The sequence below is a fragment of the Carassius gibelio genome, chromosome A8 (genome assembly GCF_023724105.1).
Source record: "Carassius gibelio isolate Cgi1373 ecotype wild population from Czech Republic chromosome A8, carGib1.2-hapl.c, whole genome shotgun sequence".
NCBI classification, from domain to species: domain Eukaryota; kingdom Metazoa; phylum Chordata; class Actinopteri; order Cypriniformes; family Cyprinidae; genus Carassius; species Carassius gibelio.
Window position 1 is genome coordinate 10,919,621 of NC_068378.1, and position 21,790 is coordinate 10,941,410.

Here is a 21,790-nt window from a genome sequence, read left to right on the forward strand (position 1 = left end):
ATACCAGCTCAACTGAGTGGAAGTGAACGTCTGCGTCCTGCTTCATGTCTCCAGAAGGATAATAGGGATGTTTTCTGTCAGTATTTCCCTGCCCTTATGTTGTTGCAGTTATTTTATTTATTTATTTTATTCCCAATTGAACACATGAAGAATATGAAGAATCTTCTTTTTATGAAAGAGTTTATAGTGAACATTCCTTTCAATCGATCTTCAAGCAAAAAAACAAAAACAAACCCCATTCCACATTATTTGGATGCTGTATTGCAAGTCTTCTGAAGACAACAGTTTTGAAATTTCAGTATAAAGTGTGTGTGTGTGTGTGTGTGTGTGCGTGTGTGTGTGTGTGTGTGTAATATTCCCTCAGGCGGTCACAGATCCTAGCACCACCACCCATCATGGAGTGGCACCTCAGCCTCCCACAGGCACTTTCAACACATCAAATTTATTCACACGATTTTTCATATTACAAATAAACAAGCAAGTTTATTTTGCTACACCAATGGTATTATTAATAAAAGTTTATTCCAGAAGCGTTGAACAGTCAATCTTATAAACTGTTTAGAGTACAGATTCAGAGGACACGGTATATGACACGGACAGAGAAAGCCAAATCAGACTCACACATAAACGACGTGACAAATAGGCTGCGCTCTATCAATAAACTGACACTGAGTGTATCAGCTTGCTCAGCATCGGGAGTATTGACACCATCATGGTGTTTATGAGTAACAGATTTATGCAGATTAAACATCCCAGAAAAGCAGATCACAGGCCAGATAATTGTTATGATCTAGACACAGAGCCAAACAGCAAATGCAAAGACTATAAATTAATTTTACACAGGTACTAAATAGTCCAAATTAATTTAATATTCAGTTCTGGAAAGTTAACAAGAGGTCAATTCATCATTTGAATTGGTTAGGCCTTTTAAACACGGACACTTATTAGCACGTGCTGTGAAATATTACATAGAATATAATAGTCTGAAGTCAACAACAACAAAACTGGGAAAACATTTAGACAGCATTAAACAAATACACACAACTGACATTTAAAAGAATACATATATCATAAAAAATACTGACATTTAACTATTTGCTCATCCGAGCTTGACCCCCAAACAACAAGTGCTGGTTAGTACTGTAACTATTTCTTCGGCTCATTTTTGTTTCAGAATGACAAAGCGGTTCATGTTACAAGACAACATCACTACAACAAGCTTTTCAGTCACAAACCTGATGAAAACACAGACTAAAGTGCTCAGGTAATCGAAGGCCATGGAACAATCATTAGCTCTTTATCTCAAGGTCCATTTATTTTGTCATTAATGACTTGTCTGCCAAAATTTGATTTAAAAATAGACGGGGTGTTACTGCAACTCTGTTACAGACAAGGTTATTTTGAGCATTATATCAAGAACGTTTACGAAGCTTTAAGTAAAGTTGACCAGACATGATAAATCAATGTGCTTGAGATATTAAAATACACCATACAGAAATATAGTATAATGAACCACCATATATCATTGAGGGAACAGCAGTGAATTGACACAGTAAGATGGGTATATTTAAGATGACGTTAACATAAAAAGGTGGACAATCCATCCAGTAAACTTTCACATACAACAACGTTTTGTACCTGTTGTCTTCTAAGATAGTTTTGTTCATCATTAGCAGGCAACAAAAACCAGACGCTGGAAATTCAACAGCTGTACCTTTTGTATAATCATTCACAACTACACGACAAGTGGTGCGTGGGGATTCACAAGTTAACATTTTGGAAAGGGGGTGGGTGGGGGTGGGGTTGCAAAAGTTTTGACATAGCAGTTTTGCTTGCGTCACGTGACGTGGGTCGGCTGTAAAGTCTGTTGAGCTGGTTTCATTGCTTTTGTTGGGAGATTAGTAGAGCACACACAGAGTGGTGATAGGTCCGGAGACGGCCTCAGCAATGCAACACTGACAAATACAACCAAACCAGACCCCACTAAATTCCCAACCATATCTTACTTAAAAGCCAGGTCTGTGGAGCGTCAAATCCACCGTTGGTATGCATCATCCATTTGACTGACTCGGTCAAACTCTGGGATTTTTTATTGGTAATCTTCCTGTCCGTCACTGGTTCTTCGTGACCAAAGAGTGGCGTAAGAAAGCATCTTTTACGTGACTTTCTGTGGGCCCCTCCAATGAACCCCCACCTCGAGTCCAGGATCATCATCTGCCAACACAGTAAGTCAATGGTGAAGCTTTAAGAGCATTTCAAATCAGCGTGTTTCACCGTTTGCTGTGTTCAGGTGGTTAGTTGGCTCTTTAAATGCGCTGCTGTTGGTTCACACATAACCGCAATGAGAAGGTCATGGAGCTGCAGTGGAGGAGGGAGATGGTGAAAGGGGTTGATTGGGAGAAATGGTACTGTGAGAAGAGATCTCTTGCCTGCGCTCTCCCGTTCTTTCTTTATCCTATCGTCAGGTGACAATGATTGTGATCGGTTCACCTCTCGCAATGATGCAGGGTAAAACTACCTGAACTTTTCTGTTCCCCGATGCTCCATGGCTCCAGGTCCTCTACCTCTTCCTCATCTTCATCCTCCTCTTCGTCATAGTGGCTGGGCTCATCAATGGAGCTCTCCATGCGGTAGCAATAGGGCTGACCCTCTGTGTACTCATAGATGGTGGGGAGACTGCTCTTTAGACTACAGCGTCGGCGTAGGGCCACCAAAAGAGGCTGAGAACAGAGTAGAAACAGTTAACAACTTCTGAGTTACAATTACTTACGATGATTTCTGTAGAATGTCTTTTGTCTGGTTGCTGGTGTTACAAAAAAATCATGGAGTCTCCGTACTGAATTTAATTTTGATACTAGCAGTAATTAATTACTTTGGTTAAGTAAGTTGGTTAAGGTCTAAAAATGATTATATTTGACAAAGATAAAATTAAATGAGAAGCATTTAGAAAAAAAACACTCACAATATAGTTACATTTTTAACATCAGTTAATGCATTAGGTATCATGAACAATCAAAAAACAACAAAACGTAGTCTATAAATATATTACTGTTAATTGATGTTTGTTTATAATGTATTATATTTTTGTGTGTATAAACATAAATATATGTAAAATGTAAACTGTAGAAATGAACAGGAACCAGTATTGTTCAAGTTATTGTTCATTGTTAATTTAGGATACCTGATGCGCTTACTAATGTTAACAAATTTAGGCTTTTCTCCTCAGGGAAAACTAGTCCCATCCAGACAGGACACATTTAAACATATAAAACAAATATTTATCTTGCATAACCTGATTAGCCCAAGTAGATTCCAAGTAGTTCCTGTTTCGACATCCGTGATGGTCTTGGAACAAGATTACAATCAGCCTAAAATATTTTAGGCTAAGGAATATGATTCGGCCAAAGGCTGGAGTTAGGTTTGATTTTAGGGGTGGGTTAAAGTAGGGCTATGACTTCCTGTTCGTCAGCAAATATTGCTTAAGATGCATCAAGGAAGTCCTACTTGGCTAATTCATGTCATACATCATATAAAGAAGGCATCAAGTCTTGCAGTACAACTGTGTTTTACCCCAAAATTAAGCATGTATCACAGTGTAATTAGGAGGACTGTGATTCATTTTAAGATTCTGTTGTTTTACCTGTGGCATGGTGAATATGTCCACGTTGTTGCCCAGGTCAATCCAGGCAAGACAACTGAACTTGGAGTCTTTAAGGGCTTCAGTCAGATCTTTAAGGATGCCAAGAGTAAGACGGTTCCCATTGAGAGCCAGTGTTGTGAGTTTGGGCAATGCACCCAGGAAGGGCAGAAGTAGACGTAGGCCCTCGTCCCGGAGCTCAGTGAAACTAAGATCTACAGAAATCACAGCACCCCCACTGGTCTGGAGGTAATAGGCCACGTGCCGTATGTCGCGAGTTGATAAAGGGATGCCAGAGAGGTCCACAGATTCACTGCAGAGCTTCTTCTGAAGTGTTGTTTTAAGACTGAAAAACCAAAAAAAATATATATATATCATACACAGAGGAATTAAATTAGAAAACAATAACAAACTAGAATTAAAAGTTAGTGAACTAACTTTGATGTTGGCTTGGCCATCTTGGCCATGGAGCAAAAGAGCCAAAGTACTTGTGTGCCCAACATTGAGTTGCCCCGCTGCAAAATTAATACAAATAATAATGCCATAAAAAAATACACCTGCAACAGTCTTTTTCCATGCTCCCTTGCTGTTTTCTTTTTTTAATAAAAAGCCTGGGCTATGATAACAGCTATGACAGGGTTGTCTAGCTGGATGTGAAATAAGTCATGCCTATTTTTCTCGTGTATGTATTTCACAGTCCTGCCACCGTCACGTTGTGGGCAACGACACACAAGATAACTGAAACAATGCATTTTAAATCAAGGAGATCATAAGGGGTCCAAGCACAATGGTTTGTATAGATGATGCAGTTACACACTGTTTAAAATTGTTTAATTTGTACTGTATGTTCATTCTATTTATTTATTTGTGCTATTTACATAATGTTTAAATTTTTTTAAGTTTATGTTAATTTAAAATAGCACTGCATAGTCTTCACTGTAAGATAAAATACACAATCAAACCAAAATGTATTCAGACACCTTCAACATTTCTCACATAATCACAGTTTATTTGCTGTAGTTTAGAAACTGGTAATAATATATGACAATAACTCAGAACAAATTCATATTGATAATTTTGGATAACTTTGATAAAAAGATATGTAATGGAATCAACCAAAACTTCAGACAGCTGTCAGTATGACAATATTTACACAACTATCAATACTTTGTTGAACAGTTACCAAGCAAGAAATGCTTAATTTGGTTCAGTCTGTGGTGTGAAAAGGTTGCATTAACAATTAAAGAAAGAAACACTTAAGCAAAACATGGGCAGGTCCATAATTATTATTTTTTTAATCAATTTCACTGGTAGCCTACAGTATTAAGAATTTGTGGGTATAATATTTCACAGATCACTATTTTGCCATACTCACTTACATAAATGAACTAGTGGCCTGCACCCACTAGTAAAACAATTCTATCTGATTTTTGGATTGACTTTGGATAAATTCTTGTACTACAAGGTAAATCAGTCAAGAGCAGTGAGTGATTTACTTTCATTTTCATACATTAAAGACTCTGACAGCAGAGCTAGTAAATTAGGCGCGGTCCCTTTAAGAGACAAACGCATCCATTATGATGATACACATCCGATTTTTTTTTTGCAACTCTTTACTTTCACTTAAGACATAACCACATACTTATTCGAACACACTTTCCAACACGGGTATTTCGACATATTTTGTATGTATTTGTTGTCGGTACAAAAGCAAGAAGACTTTGAGACGCGTCTCTGCTTGCCCTGAACAACACCGCGCTGCTGAATTGAGCTCTTTCGCTTTTCGCTCTTTTTTCTGTTTATTTAAACTGCGATTTGAATTTGTTCGTTCAGGTCCAGGAGGAAGTGAACGTCCTGAACGAGAGCTCGGTTCAGTGTTGACGCGCGGCTCTCTCTCGTGCACACGCGCCATCAGCTGCTCAGTCCAGTTTCCCGCAGTGCGGGGCTGAAGCGCGAGTTTACTGTGACGTTCCGCCTGATGATTCAGTTAGAAACCAGCTAAGACCAGCGTGACAGTGGCCAAAACTACTTTAAAACCATTTAATATATTATTCAAATTGTTTTGTGCCGTTTCGCTGCAGTGTTTTAATGTGAAAGGCTGTAAATGTGTACTTCAAGTGTTCAGAGGAATACGTCGCGAGCTCGCTGTGATGTTCAGCCTGATGATTCAGTTAGAAACCAGCTAAGACCAGCGTGACAGTGGCCAAAACTACTTTAAAACCATTTAATATATTATTCTAATTGTTTTGTGCCGTTTCGCTGCAGTGTTTTAATGTGAAAGGCTGTAAATTCTCTGTGGACTTCAAGTGTTCAGAGAAATACATTGCCAGCTCGCGAGCAGTTGGCTGCCGCGAATATATCATGTTATTACTTTAAACAGTTCAGAAACATCTCAATTTAGCTCTTGGTGTGTTCTAACGTGTGGATTGCGTGCAATAGCGTTTTTAAAATGTCTTAAATAGGAATGAATTCGCTTGTTGTCGGCTCCGTGTAGACAGCCTGAGCTGAGCAGCAGTGATTCTTCTCTCGTCTGACTGCTCCCCTCCCCTAAATGTCATTGCAACTGTAGGGGCGCAATTTTTCTCAGACAATGTAAGTCTATGGGTAATGAATTTTGACATTTAAAAATTAATAAAAAAAAAACTTTAAGTCTGATCAGTCTGAAAAGATATAGCACACACCACCGCTCTATCCCGCAGGTGTCTGCCGAGTTTGGGGCTTGTGGCTTTAAAGCCCTAGGAGGAGTAGCGTTCAGAATTTCTGTCAGAAAAATAATAATAAGAAAAAGAAGAAGTTTAAATAGCATAACAGTATGTTGGCTTGTTGCCAAGCCAACATAATAAGGAAATGCTGCGGCTTTAACAAAATAGAGGTTGAGGATTTGGATACTTGGTCATTATTGAAATCCATTTATTTTTTATTTATTTTTTTGCGGCTATGAGCTGGAACTTTACAATACTTTAAATTACAAGGACAGGGGTAAGAACGCTGCTTTGGTGAGACCAGAGCTTGGAAAATGCCATTGAGTGTGCTTCCATTCACATCACAGTCTTTGTCTGAAAATGATCAAATCTGAGTTGCAATCATGTCAGAATTCAGAACAAGCATTCGTTTTATAATGCGATGAAGAAAAGTGGGCTATACTTTATCAAATACAAATGTCTTTAACTTATTTCATTGTATGGATTGCTTTAAGAGTACTTTATATTTATTGTCAATATACTGTTAATGTGGAAGATTTTAATGGAGCACAGATGGATGTTGATTTGGAAAAGAGGACTCTTAACACATATTTTTGGGAACTGCATAGATACATGCACACTGGTGGTCACCATCCATGTATTTTTGTCCCACCTGTAAGCCTGGCTTCTCTATATGAGGATACTGTGATCTCTCAAATGAGTGGGACTTTGCAACAAACGACCAGTAATTAAAATTGGTTGATTTAGATGTCATAGCTTAAGTTGAAGTCGTTGTAACATCTGATGTTATCAAACTCATCTTTGGCCTTTAGAATTAGATTTTTGCACAATCATAAGCAAGTAACTTTTATTTTAGAGAAGCAGCTTTTGGTGATGAACACTTTAGATATAAAAAATATATGAACTGAGCGCATAGTTTGTTATTGTCTGACATCTGTGTTTGCCAACCTGTGAGAAACATGAGTTGCCAGTATGTAAATTTCATCTTCATTGTATCAATACTGATAAACATCTATTCAGTGAATATTGTCCTTTGCATTTCTTTGTTCAATGAGTCAGCCAAGCTGTCAATTGCGCAATGCCCTAAGGAACAAAAGCTAAAAGGTACATCTCTGTCCTTTATTTAACCCCCCAATGGTACATATTAGAGTATTTCAAAAGTATATATTAGAACTTTAAATGTGCATATTAGAATCTAAAGTGTACATATACCTTTTGAAATATGACACTCAGTGAGGTTTTTTTCTTTTCTTGATAGTGTATATTTATGTGCATATTATCCTCTAGCTTCAAAAACTGACATTGAGAGCTTTTGCAGAAATCAGAGAACTTTCTTGCATGCATTGCAAAGTATGACATGCCAAACCGAACCTTCTGTTTCTTCTTTTTGAGTCATTATGTGGTGTGATTAGTCTATTTGCAAGGCCCAATTAAGTTTCAGCATGAAAAGACTTCTCATTTACTCTTTGGTGTGATGTAATAATTCATAGTAGACTTATGATTGACGCAAGCAGAAATGCAGCCCACACCGCTTCTACCCTCATGCTCTTTGATATGAGGTTATTTGTCAAAACTATAAATGTCTGGCTTCACATGCATATACATTTATTTTGAGAAGCTTCTTTCTGTGATGGCTTGAGTCTGTAAAGTTGTGTTGCCACACAATATTATTTTAGTATGTACTTTACCATAGACTTGATAGGACTTGCCAGTAAATTTCTTAAATAGACAAACCAGTACACAATCAGTGACTTCTTAACACAAATTTCAGTGTCCAATTGGTCTATGCATGAGCATATTATGGCATGTCTTTGTGTATGAAAGTCAAATACTGTAAGAAAATAGATGTAATATACTGTAAAAAGAGGCAGTGGGAAACATACAGTCTGTAAGAAGAGAAGAAATTAGAGCTATGTAAGAGATTATTATTAAAAGTATTATTTTCTTCTCAAATAATTTCTCAAGTAAGGTTCACAGTCAGAGTTCACTATCGTTCTGCCAAATCGCACTGAAAACCGGATCCCTGCTGCTGGTGAAAGCTGCTGTTATGAAAGGTTTTGTTTGTTTCTGATGATGTTTGCAGGCAGCAGACAGAATCAGTGCCTTTCTGCTCACCCAAAATAAATCTTCTGTTCTCTCTCAAAACAGTTTCATTGTACAGTGGCTAAGACATCCATATTTAGTTCAAAGTCTAACATTCAACTAAACTGCACTTTTTAGATTTGAAAATTAAACTAGTCAAAACATGCTCCTTTGATTGTAAGAGAACATGAATATTCTTGAATAATAACATAAATTATTTATTTATTTATTTTTACAGAAGGATAACAATGTTTATTATTAGAAGGTGTAATTCAATATTAAAATACTTCCCTTTGTAATATGCAGTTAAATATAAGCCATTCAATTGTATTGAATGTGCAGCTGGACTTAAAATCTTAAAAGTAAGTAAAACGCTAAAACAATTTTAGCAACTTTAAAATTGGCATAATAGGGGCACTTTAACTAAGTATATTATTTCCATAATAAGCACTCTTATTTAAGGCATGCTAAAGTGTAATTCTTTTTCATTTTCTCAGTGACTGCGTGGTGCTATTTAAACATTGATCAGTTTGTATGAGGATCTACACTAGCATAACAACCAGTGATGTGAGTCTGGGGTGTGGCTTTCTCTTTAGCTGACCAATGGGCTGACAAGGGGGCGTGTTCAGAAAACCTTTTGTAAGACATTCTTTTTCTAATTTCTTGATACTAAAATTATACACTGCACCTTTAAAACCAAGTAAAAATGTTTAGAAGCGTAAAAATGCTGTTAGAACCATAATTATTTATTTATTTATCCATAAAATGAAGTGAACAGGAAAGATGCTCCTATCAAAAGAACAAAGTTCCTCTCCACCTCAGTCCTCTATTCATATTAACGTCTATGTGTCAGTCTGTGTGCTTCATTTCGGCCTGATTCAATAAACAGGGTCAATAACATGCAAACACAGACACACACAGACATACATCCACTTGAAAATCACTCAGCTCCACAGATGTACATGACACTTTCTTCATGATTTGGGTCACATGGTAACAATGAAGAGATTTAAATGGAAATAGGGAGTCCTGTAATATATACAACCACACAAACCACAGGACAGAGATCAAAAGAACGTTCATTTGCCAAAGAAAACACACACACACACACACATATACACCCACATTGAGGTGCAAATGTATTATTGCAATCCTCTCAAAGGCTGATGTATCTTCATGAAATCCCACTGACAGTCTTCCTCTATTTTCTTATCACTGGTAACAGGTGACATCACTCTTCTGTGTTTGGGCCCAAATTCAATTTATTTGCCAAATATAACTCCAGGTCCAAACCCCCTGGGGTTTGTGCTGTATATGAGTATCCACAGGCTTTACTTTGAAATACAGTGGTTCTTCTAAGCTCGCTGCCTCATTTCTGCTAACTCACAAGCCAATCTGCTTTGCCTTTAAACAGTGACATTTGAGGGATCTCTGTGATTATATAGCGAAAGGTTGGCCCATGAAAAGACTGTGTGCTTTGATGAAATGCTGAAGACGTCCTTTGAAGATGCTTTAGGGATCAGTTTAGATAAAAAGTCAGTCAGGGAGGTGCTTCTGAGAGAAAATAAGATAAGTCTGACCTTCCAAACCTGCTTCAGATTTGATTTATTTAAAGGCAACAACAAATTGGTGATTTATTTATTTATTTATGCAGTTTTCCATTTTAAGCACTGCAAAAATTAATAATAATAATAAAAAAACGTATTCAGTTTTTTTTGTCTAGCTGTGAAGCATAACATTTGAAGAAATAGTTCACCCAAAAATTAACTTTTAGAAAATTTACTCATCCTCAGATTATGTAGATGAGTTTGTTTCTTCTGAACAGATTTAGTGAAATTTAATGTGACTTAACAAAACTTGCTCACCAATGGATCCTCTGGGGTGAATTGATTACTTGTGGATTATTGTGATGTTTTTCTCAACTGTTTGGACTCTCATTCTGACGGCACCCATTCACTGCAGAGCATCCATTGGTGTGCAATTGATGTAGTGCTATATTTCTCTTAATGTTTTCTGATGAAGAAGCGAACATGGCCTGAGGTTGAATACACATTTTCAGCAAATTTTCATTTTTGCATGAACTATTTCTTTAAACATTCTTAAAACAGGATACATTTGAGAACCACAGTTGCAAACAATATTTTTTCTTCTCACTTTATATGTGAGATATTTTTCCTGAAAAAACAAAACAATAACTGATTTATACATTTTTTTTAAAGAAAGAAAAAAAAAAGTGAACTGTCACTTTCAGGTTATAAACAACTAAAACACAAATCTGCCATCTGTGCCACTGCAGAATGGGTAAAATAACAATATAAGTAATTTTAATGTGTCATTTATCCGTTTATTTTTCTGGCAACCAGGTGCCAGTTTGAATTACTGTCACTTCGGGCTCACTTCACATTCCTTGGCAACCAGCAGCTATGAATGACATTCATTTTCCTTACTGTCAGCTTTCGTACAGTCACAGACACTAAGCATTCTGCACTCAGACGCCACCAATGTCTGTTCCCTGTGCAGCACATTCCTAGTCTATGGAATTATGTGACTTTTTAAACATCGAAGCATCAATAGAAAGACAAGTTTTTGAGCTGAAAAGATTTCTCCCTCCAGTCTTCCCTGACATGTCTGATTCAGGCCTCACTCCATTTTGTTTTTGCAGAATCCTCAATGATGCAAAATAACTACATTATTAATTCTGCCTCAAAGGTACTTTCCTCGTCTTGTCTCTCTCTCTTTCAATTTTTCACTCAATACCCAGACTTCCATCCCAGAATCCAATAATATATATTTAATTTTTTTTAACATGAAATGCTAATTAATTACTCAAATTAAATCACATATTTGCCATGGAAATCGCCTCAATGAATAGCCTCAAAGGCATAATATTTTGGCAGACGAGTAAAGAATTCATTAGACATTACAGAAAGTGTCTATGCTTTTTTTATTCTACACATTAATTATTATTAATTATTCATTAAATTAACAGTCCTACAACAACTACACATATCACAATTACAGATGTACGATGTTTTTTTATGCTTCATTATTCAGTAAACCTCTTGTAATAAGTATTTACTGGGGGGAAATAAAAATAAAGAGTCAAAATCTTTTCTGCTTAACTGGCATATTACACAATCAGTAATCAACAGGCTCTTCTCTTCTCGCTCATCCCAAATAGCTTCCTTTAAGGTATGAAATCGGCCTTTTAGCACCTATGTCAATCTGATTTTGTTCACAAATGGTTGAAAAGAGGAATGCAGCATAGTGTATCCTAATAGTGAACAGCTTGTTCATTAAAAAGCAAATATGCAAATTTGAACACAAACACAAAAAATGTATTCTAGCATTACTGCAGAATCCTAATTTAAATATGAATTTATCGTTCAGTGATCTGTCTAAATGAACAAAGGAATAAGTTAAGTTTTGTCTAATATGCTAATGAGAGGCACGACAAACCAACTAACTGCATCTTAAACACAACCACACATAAAAATGAACAGGTTTCTGACTTTATGGTAATGCATGTGTGGAGTCAACTGTTACTTTGTGCATACAGCTTCACCACCTTTAGACTTCTTTTCTAGAAATTGCTCTGCTTTGGCGGTGAAAAGACTTACACTGTTGAATGGCAGTCAAGCTTGACAAGGTGCTAGCATTAAAGGGTTAGTTTACCCAAAAATGAAAATTAGGCTGTGTTTTACTCACCATCAAGTCATCCTAGTGTATATGACTTTCTTCTTTCAGATGAATCCATTCAGAGGTATATCAAAAATTGTCTTTGATCTTTCGAGCTCTATGGTTGCAGTCAGCGGGTGTTGTGTGCTTCGGTCCAAAATAAGTTAAATAAAAAGCACACAGCTTTTAAAACACAGCCTAGTTTTCATTTTTGGGTGAACTAACCCTTTAAGACCCTATGAATGTTAAAATAATGTGGCTACATTCCCAGGAAATTTTGGGACGCTCTTAAGGCTGTGCAATTGGGCAATTAGTTGAATTAGTTGAAACGGGTGTGTTCAAAAAAATAGCAGTGTGGCATTCAATCACTGAGGTCATCAATTTTGTGAAGAAACAGGTGTGAATCAGGTGGCCCCTATTTAAGGATGAAGCCAACACTTGTTGAACATGCATTTGAAAGCTGAGGAAAATGGGTCGTTCAAGACATTGTTCAGAAGAACAGCGTACTTTGATTAAAAAGTTGATTAGAGAGGGGAAAACCTATAAAGAGGTGCAAAAAATGATAGGCTGTTCAGCTAAAATGATCTCCAATGCCTTAAAATGGAGAGCAAAACCAGAGAGACGTGGAAGAAAACGGAAGACAACCATCAAAATGGATAGAAGAATAACCAGAATGGCAAAGGCTCAGCCAATGATCACCTCCAGGATGATCAAAGACAGTCTGGAGTTACCTGTAAGTACTGTGACAGTTAGAAGACGTCTGTGTGAAGCTAATCTATTTTCAAGAATCCCCCGCAAAGTCCCTCTGTTAAAAAAAAGGCATGTGCAGAAGAGGTTACAATTTGCCAAAGAACACATCAACTGGCCTAAAGAGAAATGGAGGAACATTTTGTGGACTGATGAGAGTAAAATTGTTCTTTTTGGGTCCAAGGGCCACAGGCAGTTTGTGAGACGACCCCCAAACTCTGAATTCAAGCCACAGTACACAGTGAAGACAGTGAAGCATGGAGGTGCAAGCATCATGATATGGGCATGTTTCTCCTACTATGGTGTTGGGCCTATTTATCGCATACCAGGGATCATGGATCAGTTTGCATATGTTAAAATACTTGAAGAGGTCATGTTGCCCTATGCTGAAGAGGACATGCCCTTGAAATGGTTGTTTCAACAAGACAATGACCCAAAACACACTAGTAAACGGGCAAAGTCTTGGTTCCAAACCAACAAAATTAATGTTATGGAGTGGCCAGCCCAATCTCCAGACCTTAATCCAATTGAGAACTTGTGGGGTGATGTCAAAAATGCTGTTTCTGAAGCAAAACCAAGAAATGTGAATGAATTGTGGAATGTTGTTAAAGAATCATGGAGTGGAATAACAGCTGAGAGGTGCCACAAGTTGGTTGACTCCATGCCACACAGATGTCAAGCAGTTTTAAAAAACTGTGGTTATACAACTAAATATTAGTTTAGTGATTCACAGGATTGCTAAATCCCAGAAAAAAAAAAATGTTTGTACAAAATAGTTTTGAGTTTGTACAGTCAAAGGTAGACACTGCTATTTTTTTGAACACACCCCTTTCAACTAATTGCCCAATTGCACAGCCTTAAGAGCGTGCATATCATGAATGCTGGGTCTTGTTTGTTTTCTGACAATCTACTGAACCTACTGGTAACTTGTTTGCCACGTAGCAATAAAAAATATACTAAAAACCTTGATTATTCTGGTTAGTCACATTGTACTGCTATTATTTTGAACAATACTGTACCTAAATGTTCTATATAAAATGAAAGTGGCATTTTGGCACAAAGTATACAAAAAAATTACATTTAATCCATTAATTATTCACATAATTTTAAGATATATTTGTAAGTGGATTAAAATAATATATTACTTTTGTACTTAACACTACAATTCAAAAGTTTGGGGTCAGTATGTTTTTGAAAGAAATGAATAATTTTATTAATAAACGCTGCAAAAAAATTGATCAAAGTGACAGTGAAGATTTATAATGCTGTAAAAAGTTATTAAAAATATTTTTTTAAGAAATCCATTTAAAATAAATCATTTTGAACTTTCTATTCATCAAAGCACAAAATGCTCATATTAGAATGATTTCTGAAGGATCACGTAACACTGACGACTGAATGGCTATTGGAAATTCAGTTAAAATGTACAAAAAATAGAAAACAGTCATTTTTAATTGTAATAATTTTTCACAATATTGCTTTTTTACTGTATTTTTGACTAAATAAATGCAGCCTTACTAAGCATAAGGCATTTCTTTCATTACACCACTTTTTGGCCAGTTTAATTCAGAAAGCTGCCACTGAGATGAATGGGTAAGCTAATACTGCGCATACTGACTATGCTAATGGTCTACAAACAGGGCAAAAGATATAAAAGAATTTCCAGCGCAAAGCAAACATGATTGTTAGTGTGATTATTTAGCAAAACCTTTACACAAGTATCAAGTTTGCTGGGTCCTGTTCTTCATCCCTGAATGTGTCTGAAAGAGTTTGACAGGTGACAGATAAAGAAGAGAAACCTGAAAGATTAAAACCAACCAAGCAGAATGAGTGACAGTGCAAAGGAAGACAAGAGGAAAATAGTGGTACAAAGACATGTCTCCCACTCCTGTTGGCATGGCAATAGCTGTTTTCTACCTGAGTGGATGCTTTCACACCTTTGATCAGCGTGAGATCCAGACTCACACCCGCCTCCGGGAGCAGATGCTGTGAAGGCCTGCAACAGCACTAACACATCATGACCTTAACTGAGTACTGGTATACAACATACAGACGCAGAAACACTGACAATTACAGGGACATGCCATCTGATAACAGAATCACTAGTACCCGCTGAAATTTAAATCACAAATACGGGTCTGAAACACCATGAGGGTGTGTAAACAATGACAGAATTGTCATTTGTTTGTGTAAACGAATCGTTAAAAAGTCTATGGCATCTCAGAATGACTGCTGAGAACTAAGTCCTATCTCCACTAGAGTTTCAGAAAAGATCTCAACCGTGTCACAAACTGCTCATATTTGCGGAGGCAATACAAAATAAATAAATAAAGACACTAGAACAGGAACTGAAACATTGCTTATCAAATTCTTCCAAAATCAGATTATATTGACGTGCACGCAATCCACAATAGGTTTATAGCTTGAAAGTTGTATGCAGGAAAGTTTCTGTTCACCCACTGCAACGTTGGGGAAAATAATATATTTTAGGAGTTTTTAATATATTTAAATGTATTTTTATATATTTTAGGAGTTTTTAACCTAATTACCAATGTCTGCCTTACAGAAAACCAGGTGGCACCTAGGTTAATGTCACGTCACATGATTAATATTCATGAGCTAAGCACAAATGTTTTATGCAATTACTTATTCTCGTTCATGGACTTGTTGATTATGGAAAAATTCAAGTTGTGTTTGGTTGACCTTTAAGAGTGTCTATCTAAATCCAAAATCATTTAGAATTACTGAACTTACACTACTGTTTATAAGTTTGGTGTCAATACGATATTTTTTTAAAGAAATTAATACTATTATTTAACAAGGATGCATCAAATGGCCAAAAATGACAGTAAACATATTTATAATGTTAAAAGTGAATGTTGATGTTATTTTTACTTAAAATGAGTGAATGAATTAACAAAATAAATACATTTATTCAATAAAGATGCACTTAATGGACAAAAGTGACAGAAATATATTTATAATGCTCCAAAAGATTTCTGTTTCAAATAAATGCTGTTCTTTTGAACGTTTTATTCATTGAAGAATATTGAACAAAATGAATCACAGTTTCTAGCAGCACAACTGTTTTTAACACTGATAAGAATAATAATAGGAAATGTTTCTTGAGCAGCAAATTGTAATAATTTTTACAATATTACTGTTTTGATTAGATTTTTAAGCATAAAAGACATAAGAAAATAATGGCTGCAGCAAACTTTTGAAAGGTATAATTTAAACACCTCTGATTCATCATTGCATTTGTGTGCATCCATATCTGTGATCAGTTACAATACTCAGTCATTGCAAAAACACACTGCAAATAGGAAATTGTGATGCAAGGGAAGTAGAATTAATTGTGCATGCATAATACATGCAAAAGCCAAAATAATACATTAGGCTGACTGACAGATTGTGTTTGTGTATGTCTGAGCATGCATGTGTGCAGTCTGGTTAAATCAGACAGTCACAGTCATCACAGACAGTCGCTTTATACTGCCAATCAGAGACATGAGGGTGTCAGAAAGACAGTCCTGTTTTATGCAAATTCACCATAATGCCTGTCTTACACTCCTGATCAAGCCCCAAGAATTCACACACAAAAGAGCCAGCACAAGATGAAATCCTGCTTCTTTTATCACTGCTTGGATCTCTCTTACTTTGTCAGAATGCTCTGCTCTCTCTTTTCTGTCAAGTAACACACCGTGATGTTATATTAATCATTTTACCATTTTATAATTACATTATCTACAGTCGCCATCTATGCAAGTTAAACCACTCTATAAGAGATGAGGAAACTAATGCAGATCCATCAAAAGTGAATAGACACATATAAATCTGTCAATTCCAATATAACCAACCCTCTTTCTCATTTCGTTTTCCATTTCCATGTAAATGGAGCTGGAATATGGTCATATGGCACCTAATAGGACCAGCATGCAATCGTGAAATGAAAAACAGCGAATGAAGATGGACAAATAAAATGTAACTTATAAAGTATCTCAAGATGCATCCTCTAAAAACAAGTCTCAAGTTTATGCCATAAAGTAAATGCATCTTTGTTTATTTTAGGTATTGTATTGAAAAAAAGATGAAAATATTGATTGAGAAATGCATCTTTTAGCATCAAACACTTCCTTCTCAGTTTTTCTGTGTCTCGTTTTGTCTCGTCCTTTGCTCTAAAGCCATACTCTGTTTCTTCATTTCTCTCTCACACTCTTTTGAAGAGTGTGTTACTTGTGCTGTGTCTGGTTTCTCTAGTGTAGAGCAGCAGGGACCTGCGGACTCTCCGTTTGTCAGATTGACTTATATGAACACAAAGCTCTAGGGAGAAAAACAGATCCTCCTCAACAGAGCTCCTGAACCTGAGCTGAACACACACACACACACACACACGCACACACGCACACACACCAGACTGCAGAGCAATCTTGTCTGAATCTCTAATCACACAGAAGGTTAGCACCACTCCCAATAAAGCCAAATTAGATGAACTAGCACAAGTAAAAAACACTTAGTAATAGAAAAGAATCAAAAGTAATAAGGTAACACGATGTCTTTGGACATGTATCATCATTATGGTAAGGCTTTTTGAACATGTATACCATACATGTTTTTTGAACAAGTATACCATAAAGGTATTTTTGAAGTACCATTTAAATAACATGGCACATGCAAAGTGTAAGTGTAAGCCAATATAAATATACCATCGTATTACCCTGTAAGAAAAGAAAAAAAAAATCTGAAAAACTGAATCTGATAAAATAATTTGTGCATGAAAAAAAAAAACTTAATTCATTATATATTATCTGAAAGTCTCAGTATCTAATGCAATTGTGCTTCTCAAGTAAATCAATCTAGTTTTAAGCATTTGTTGTATGCCTCCATATTTTAGTGGACCAAAATTTTGATTAAGAAAAATATTTTTGGCAGTGAATCATTTGATAGCATTACTGAACCATTGGAACAGCCACATTATTTCTAATAAGCGATATGTCCTTGTTTTAAAAATTACTAGTACAGTTACACTAGCTTATGTTTAGTGGTCCTGCATAATACATGAGAATCGCCGTGTGAAAATACATTTCTTTCTCTGGGAGTCTCTCATCCACTCATTGCTTTATCCTCCCCTGAGAGCCTAAAGGTAATGGAGCAGGGCAGCATGGTTAATTCAGGATGCGGAAAAACTGTATTGAGTAGAGGCAATGGATCCAGGGTGCATGTAATGGCCATGTGGGCGGAATGCATATACACACACACATTTATTCACTTTTCAACAAGCACACAAATATGCAAAATATATTCTGCAACCATTGACTGGTGCTTGTTTAACATGCTGCAAACTGGCTGCTTTAATGAATTTAATTATTCAGGTAAAGTGAACAGGTTTATGCTGGACAAATAAGGTTCAGGTCAACCTCGTGGAGTTCAACGCACCCAAGTTACAAAGGGCATTGTGGCTCTCTCTTCAGACAGCAGTTCCCACATCCAGCAGCAGTGCTGGTAAAAAGACTCTACCAACCAATAGCAGAGATGAAGGGGGGCTGAAGGTAATGGGCCAGTGGTGGCAGGCCAAACAAGCTCTAATTTGTTACAGTCATCTATAATCACACCGTCTGAAACTCCTACCGGATTTCTCTTCTATAAATCATGGAACTGCTCTGCAGTATATGCAAATTTCAGTAGATTTTCAAGGTCTTTAAAAAAAAAAAAGGTGGAAATTATGTGGACCAGTATTTCTATGTTAACTAAAACTAAAATCATTTTTGAGAATTGAAATAAAGATGAAATGAAATCAAATAAAATAAAATCTAAATACCAGAAAACTTAGAAATTAGAAATTGATTAGAAATGTTTCCTACGCAACTAACTGAAATAAAATGATATATTAAAAATATAATATAATATAATATCACCATAAAATGTCAAAAGCACATATCAAGATATTATCTGAGATAAAGTCTTAATATCTCATGCACTTTTACTTCTCTGTATCTTGTTTTAATGATTTTTATGTCTTTAATAATACCTGAATTATTATTTTGTTATTTAAAATATGTCTAGATATTTTACTGGACAAAAATACTGAATGACTGAAGTGAACCAATAATATAATTAATTAATAGTTATTAAAAAAAAAAAAATAGAATAGAAAATATTCATAGTAAACTGTATAATACACACACGGTAATTGAACTCCATGTCAGCACTTCCGGATGTTTTGAGGCATGAAGGACAGGAAAAATGTCTCACCAGGCCTGGGCCTTTCTCCGGGTCATACTTTTCCTAAGCCACTTGGAGTGAGGGGTCAGGTGGTAGATGAGCTGTCTGCAGATTTTATCAGATGACTTCTGCGTATCTGAGTCCTGAAAGAACATATAAAATGAAAAAAGAATCCTTCGATTAAATTTGACAAGACAAATCTGGAGCCTGCGGCATGAAGTTCTTATATTCTGTGAGTAAACAAAATAACGCACTATAAGCAGATCAGGGCAGTTTCTTATTGCAGTCATTTTTTTTCTAAAGTTTGATGTGCTTTTTAGATCTAATTTTATATTTGGACCAAAAGTACAATGGGAAAACAATCTTCTCTTAGATTGAAAGCAGTAATCTCCTTTGATATATAATCTAGACTGTCTTTTTTTTTTTTTTTTTTGCCTTGGGGATTTACAAAGATTATCATCTAAAGCTTTGAATCATTAAACACTTTCAATGTGTACCAGCAAAATCAGACTACTTAACTGGCCTCAGATACAGGCCAGTTAAAGACAAGAACAAAAAATCCCAAAATGATTAATTCAAATCATCTTTAAACGAATGATCTTTTCAGGGAAGGTCAATCTGTTTCTGTCTGTGCTGCCTTGTACAAATGTTCTCAATAAAGTGTGTAAGACTGTCAGAGGCCATAGCATTGGATGAGGGACACTTCATGCCTATAAAAATTAAATTACAAATCTCATCGATCTTAATATCAATGAAAGTCCATTTTTATTGACATCCATACAATGTCAACTGGACACTAAAGCTTGTCTGCTTTAAACAGAGCTGTTTGTCTGCTGTAGTTAACTTTACCCATGATCATACAGGATCAGGGGCAAAGTCACTTAGACGACACAATTTATTGACCCAAGATTTAAAATGCACTAACTGGATTACTGTGGATTGTTCTGGATTTGAATGTCACAATCCAACCTCACTTTCTAAATGAAAGTTTCACTGCTCTCTTGCCTTCTATTAATAACTTGCACCCTGCTTTGATGGAAATCTCTGGACCTCCCACTGGCACAAGAGAGGTGATGATTTCACATTTAGAGATGCAAAACTGACGGTACACTGCAGACTGTAGGAGGTGGACTAAATTATGTCATCAAATATTTATACTGGAACAGGTGTGATGTTAAACCAATGCAATTTAATACATCGATGCCCTTAACGTTTCCTCTTTAAACATGAATTGCAAAAAAAACTGAGGGGCAACAGTATGTGTGTATTAAAAAGTACTGTGCATTCAAATGAAGCATTTGTTTTCAGCTCGAACATGGTTTATTTCTATGCAAATGAGGTGTATTATAGAATGTGCCTTATTTATTTTATTTCCACCTTATTTCCACATAAAATATTTGTGAATATTCTAATCATATTTGAAATGGTGATCATTTGATGGAAAAGTGCGCAATAATTGTGGATAAATCTGTGTGTGCAGACGCGCACACTTTATTCCAGACTGCGATGGTATATTGCATGGAAAACAACAAAAAATAAAATATCATTTGGTAAATCATAATTTAAAAAAAGTTACAATTATGTAAATTAAATCAGCAAAATTTGATATTAAGAGAAACTAATTATGAGATTTAAAAAAGTCAAAACTATGAGATGTTAGGTCAATTTTGAGTTTAAATAGTTACAGTTTTGACCCTGGACCACAAAATATAAATATTTTTGTATATTTGTAGCAATAAGGAAAAAAACATTGTATGGGTCAAAATTATTCTTTTTTTTTTTTTTTTTTTTTAAATCATTAGGATATTAAGTAATATGCATTGCTAAGAACTTCATTTAGACAATTTTAATAGCGATTTTCTTAGTATTTAGATTTTTTTTGCACCCTCAGATTCCAGACTTTCAAATAGTTGTATCTCGCCCAAATATTGTCCAATCCAAATAAAACATGCATCAATAGAAAGCTTGTTTATTCAGCTCTGGTGTATATCATATATAAAAAAAATGACACTTAAGACTGGTTTTGTGGTCCAGGGTCACAATTATGAGATAAATCATAATTATTGCATACAAGTCTGAATAACATGAGAGAAACATAAAATAACGCATTTTGTCATAACTATGTGAAACTCGTAATTATAATAGGTAATTAACTTTGTATTTTAATAATGACCTAGTATCGTTTCTAGATTACGTATGTAACCCTAGTTCCTCGAGGGGACGAGACACTGCGTCGAAGCACTACGGGGAACACGTTTAGAATGAGTGACTATAAATATCATATCCAATCTGCCTTATAGAAAAGCGTGATGTCACGGGCGGGGTGATGTAAGTGACCAGGAAGCTATAAAGGCACGAGCCGCACGGCTGGCGTTAGCTTCGCGTACCAGCAAGCGCCAGCAGGGGTGCCGGGGGTATGGCCTCGAGACGTGCCTGGAGTGACTGGCATATCTAAGCCATAGAACTTTGGAAAAGTGGAAGGTGTGGACCACCCCGCAGCATTGCAGATGTCCAGCATGGACACACCTGCTAGAAAGGTCTTGGAGGCCGCCATACCCCATCTAGAGTGAGCCTTGGCTCCTGACAGCGTGGGAAGACCAGAGGACTCATAGGTGGTGTTGATAGTCTCCACTATGCAACAACTAATAGTCTGCTTAGAAGCAGGAAAGCCCCTCTTGGGAGGACCGTAGCATACAAGCAATTGATCTGTTTTTCTCCACAG

At 36.2% G+C, this 21,790-nt stretch overlaps 1 protein-coding gene across 2 annotated transcripts in view; it reads right to left on the minus strand.

Annotated features, from left to right (window-relative positions):
* Window positions 1–503: 503 nt before the first annotated feature.
* Window positions 504–21,790, minus strand: part of lrrc75ba (leucine rich repeat containing 75Ba) — a 32,895-nt gene continuing 11,608 nt past the window's right edge. The window contains exons 3-6 of one of the 2 annotated variants that reach the window (XM_052603929.1): window positions 19,099–19,211; window positions 3,641–3,983; window positions 2,519–2,720; window positions 504–2,358 (exon numbers count right to left, since the gene is read on the minus strand). In XM_052603929.1, coding sequence (XP_052459889.1) covers window positions 2,351–2,358; window positions 2,519–2,720; window positions 3,641–3,983; window positions 19,099–19,211 — 666 coding nt within the window. In that variant the 3' untranslated portion in view covers window positions 504–2,350. Of the gene's footprint in view, window positions 2,721–3,640; window positions 3,984–19,098; window positions 19,212–21,790 lie in introns of both variants that reach the window. The other variant, XM_052603928.1, reaches the window with a different exon arrangement.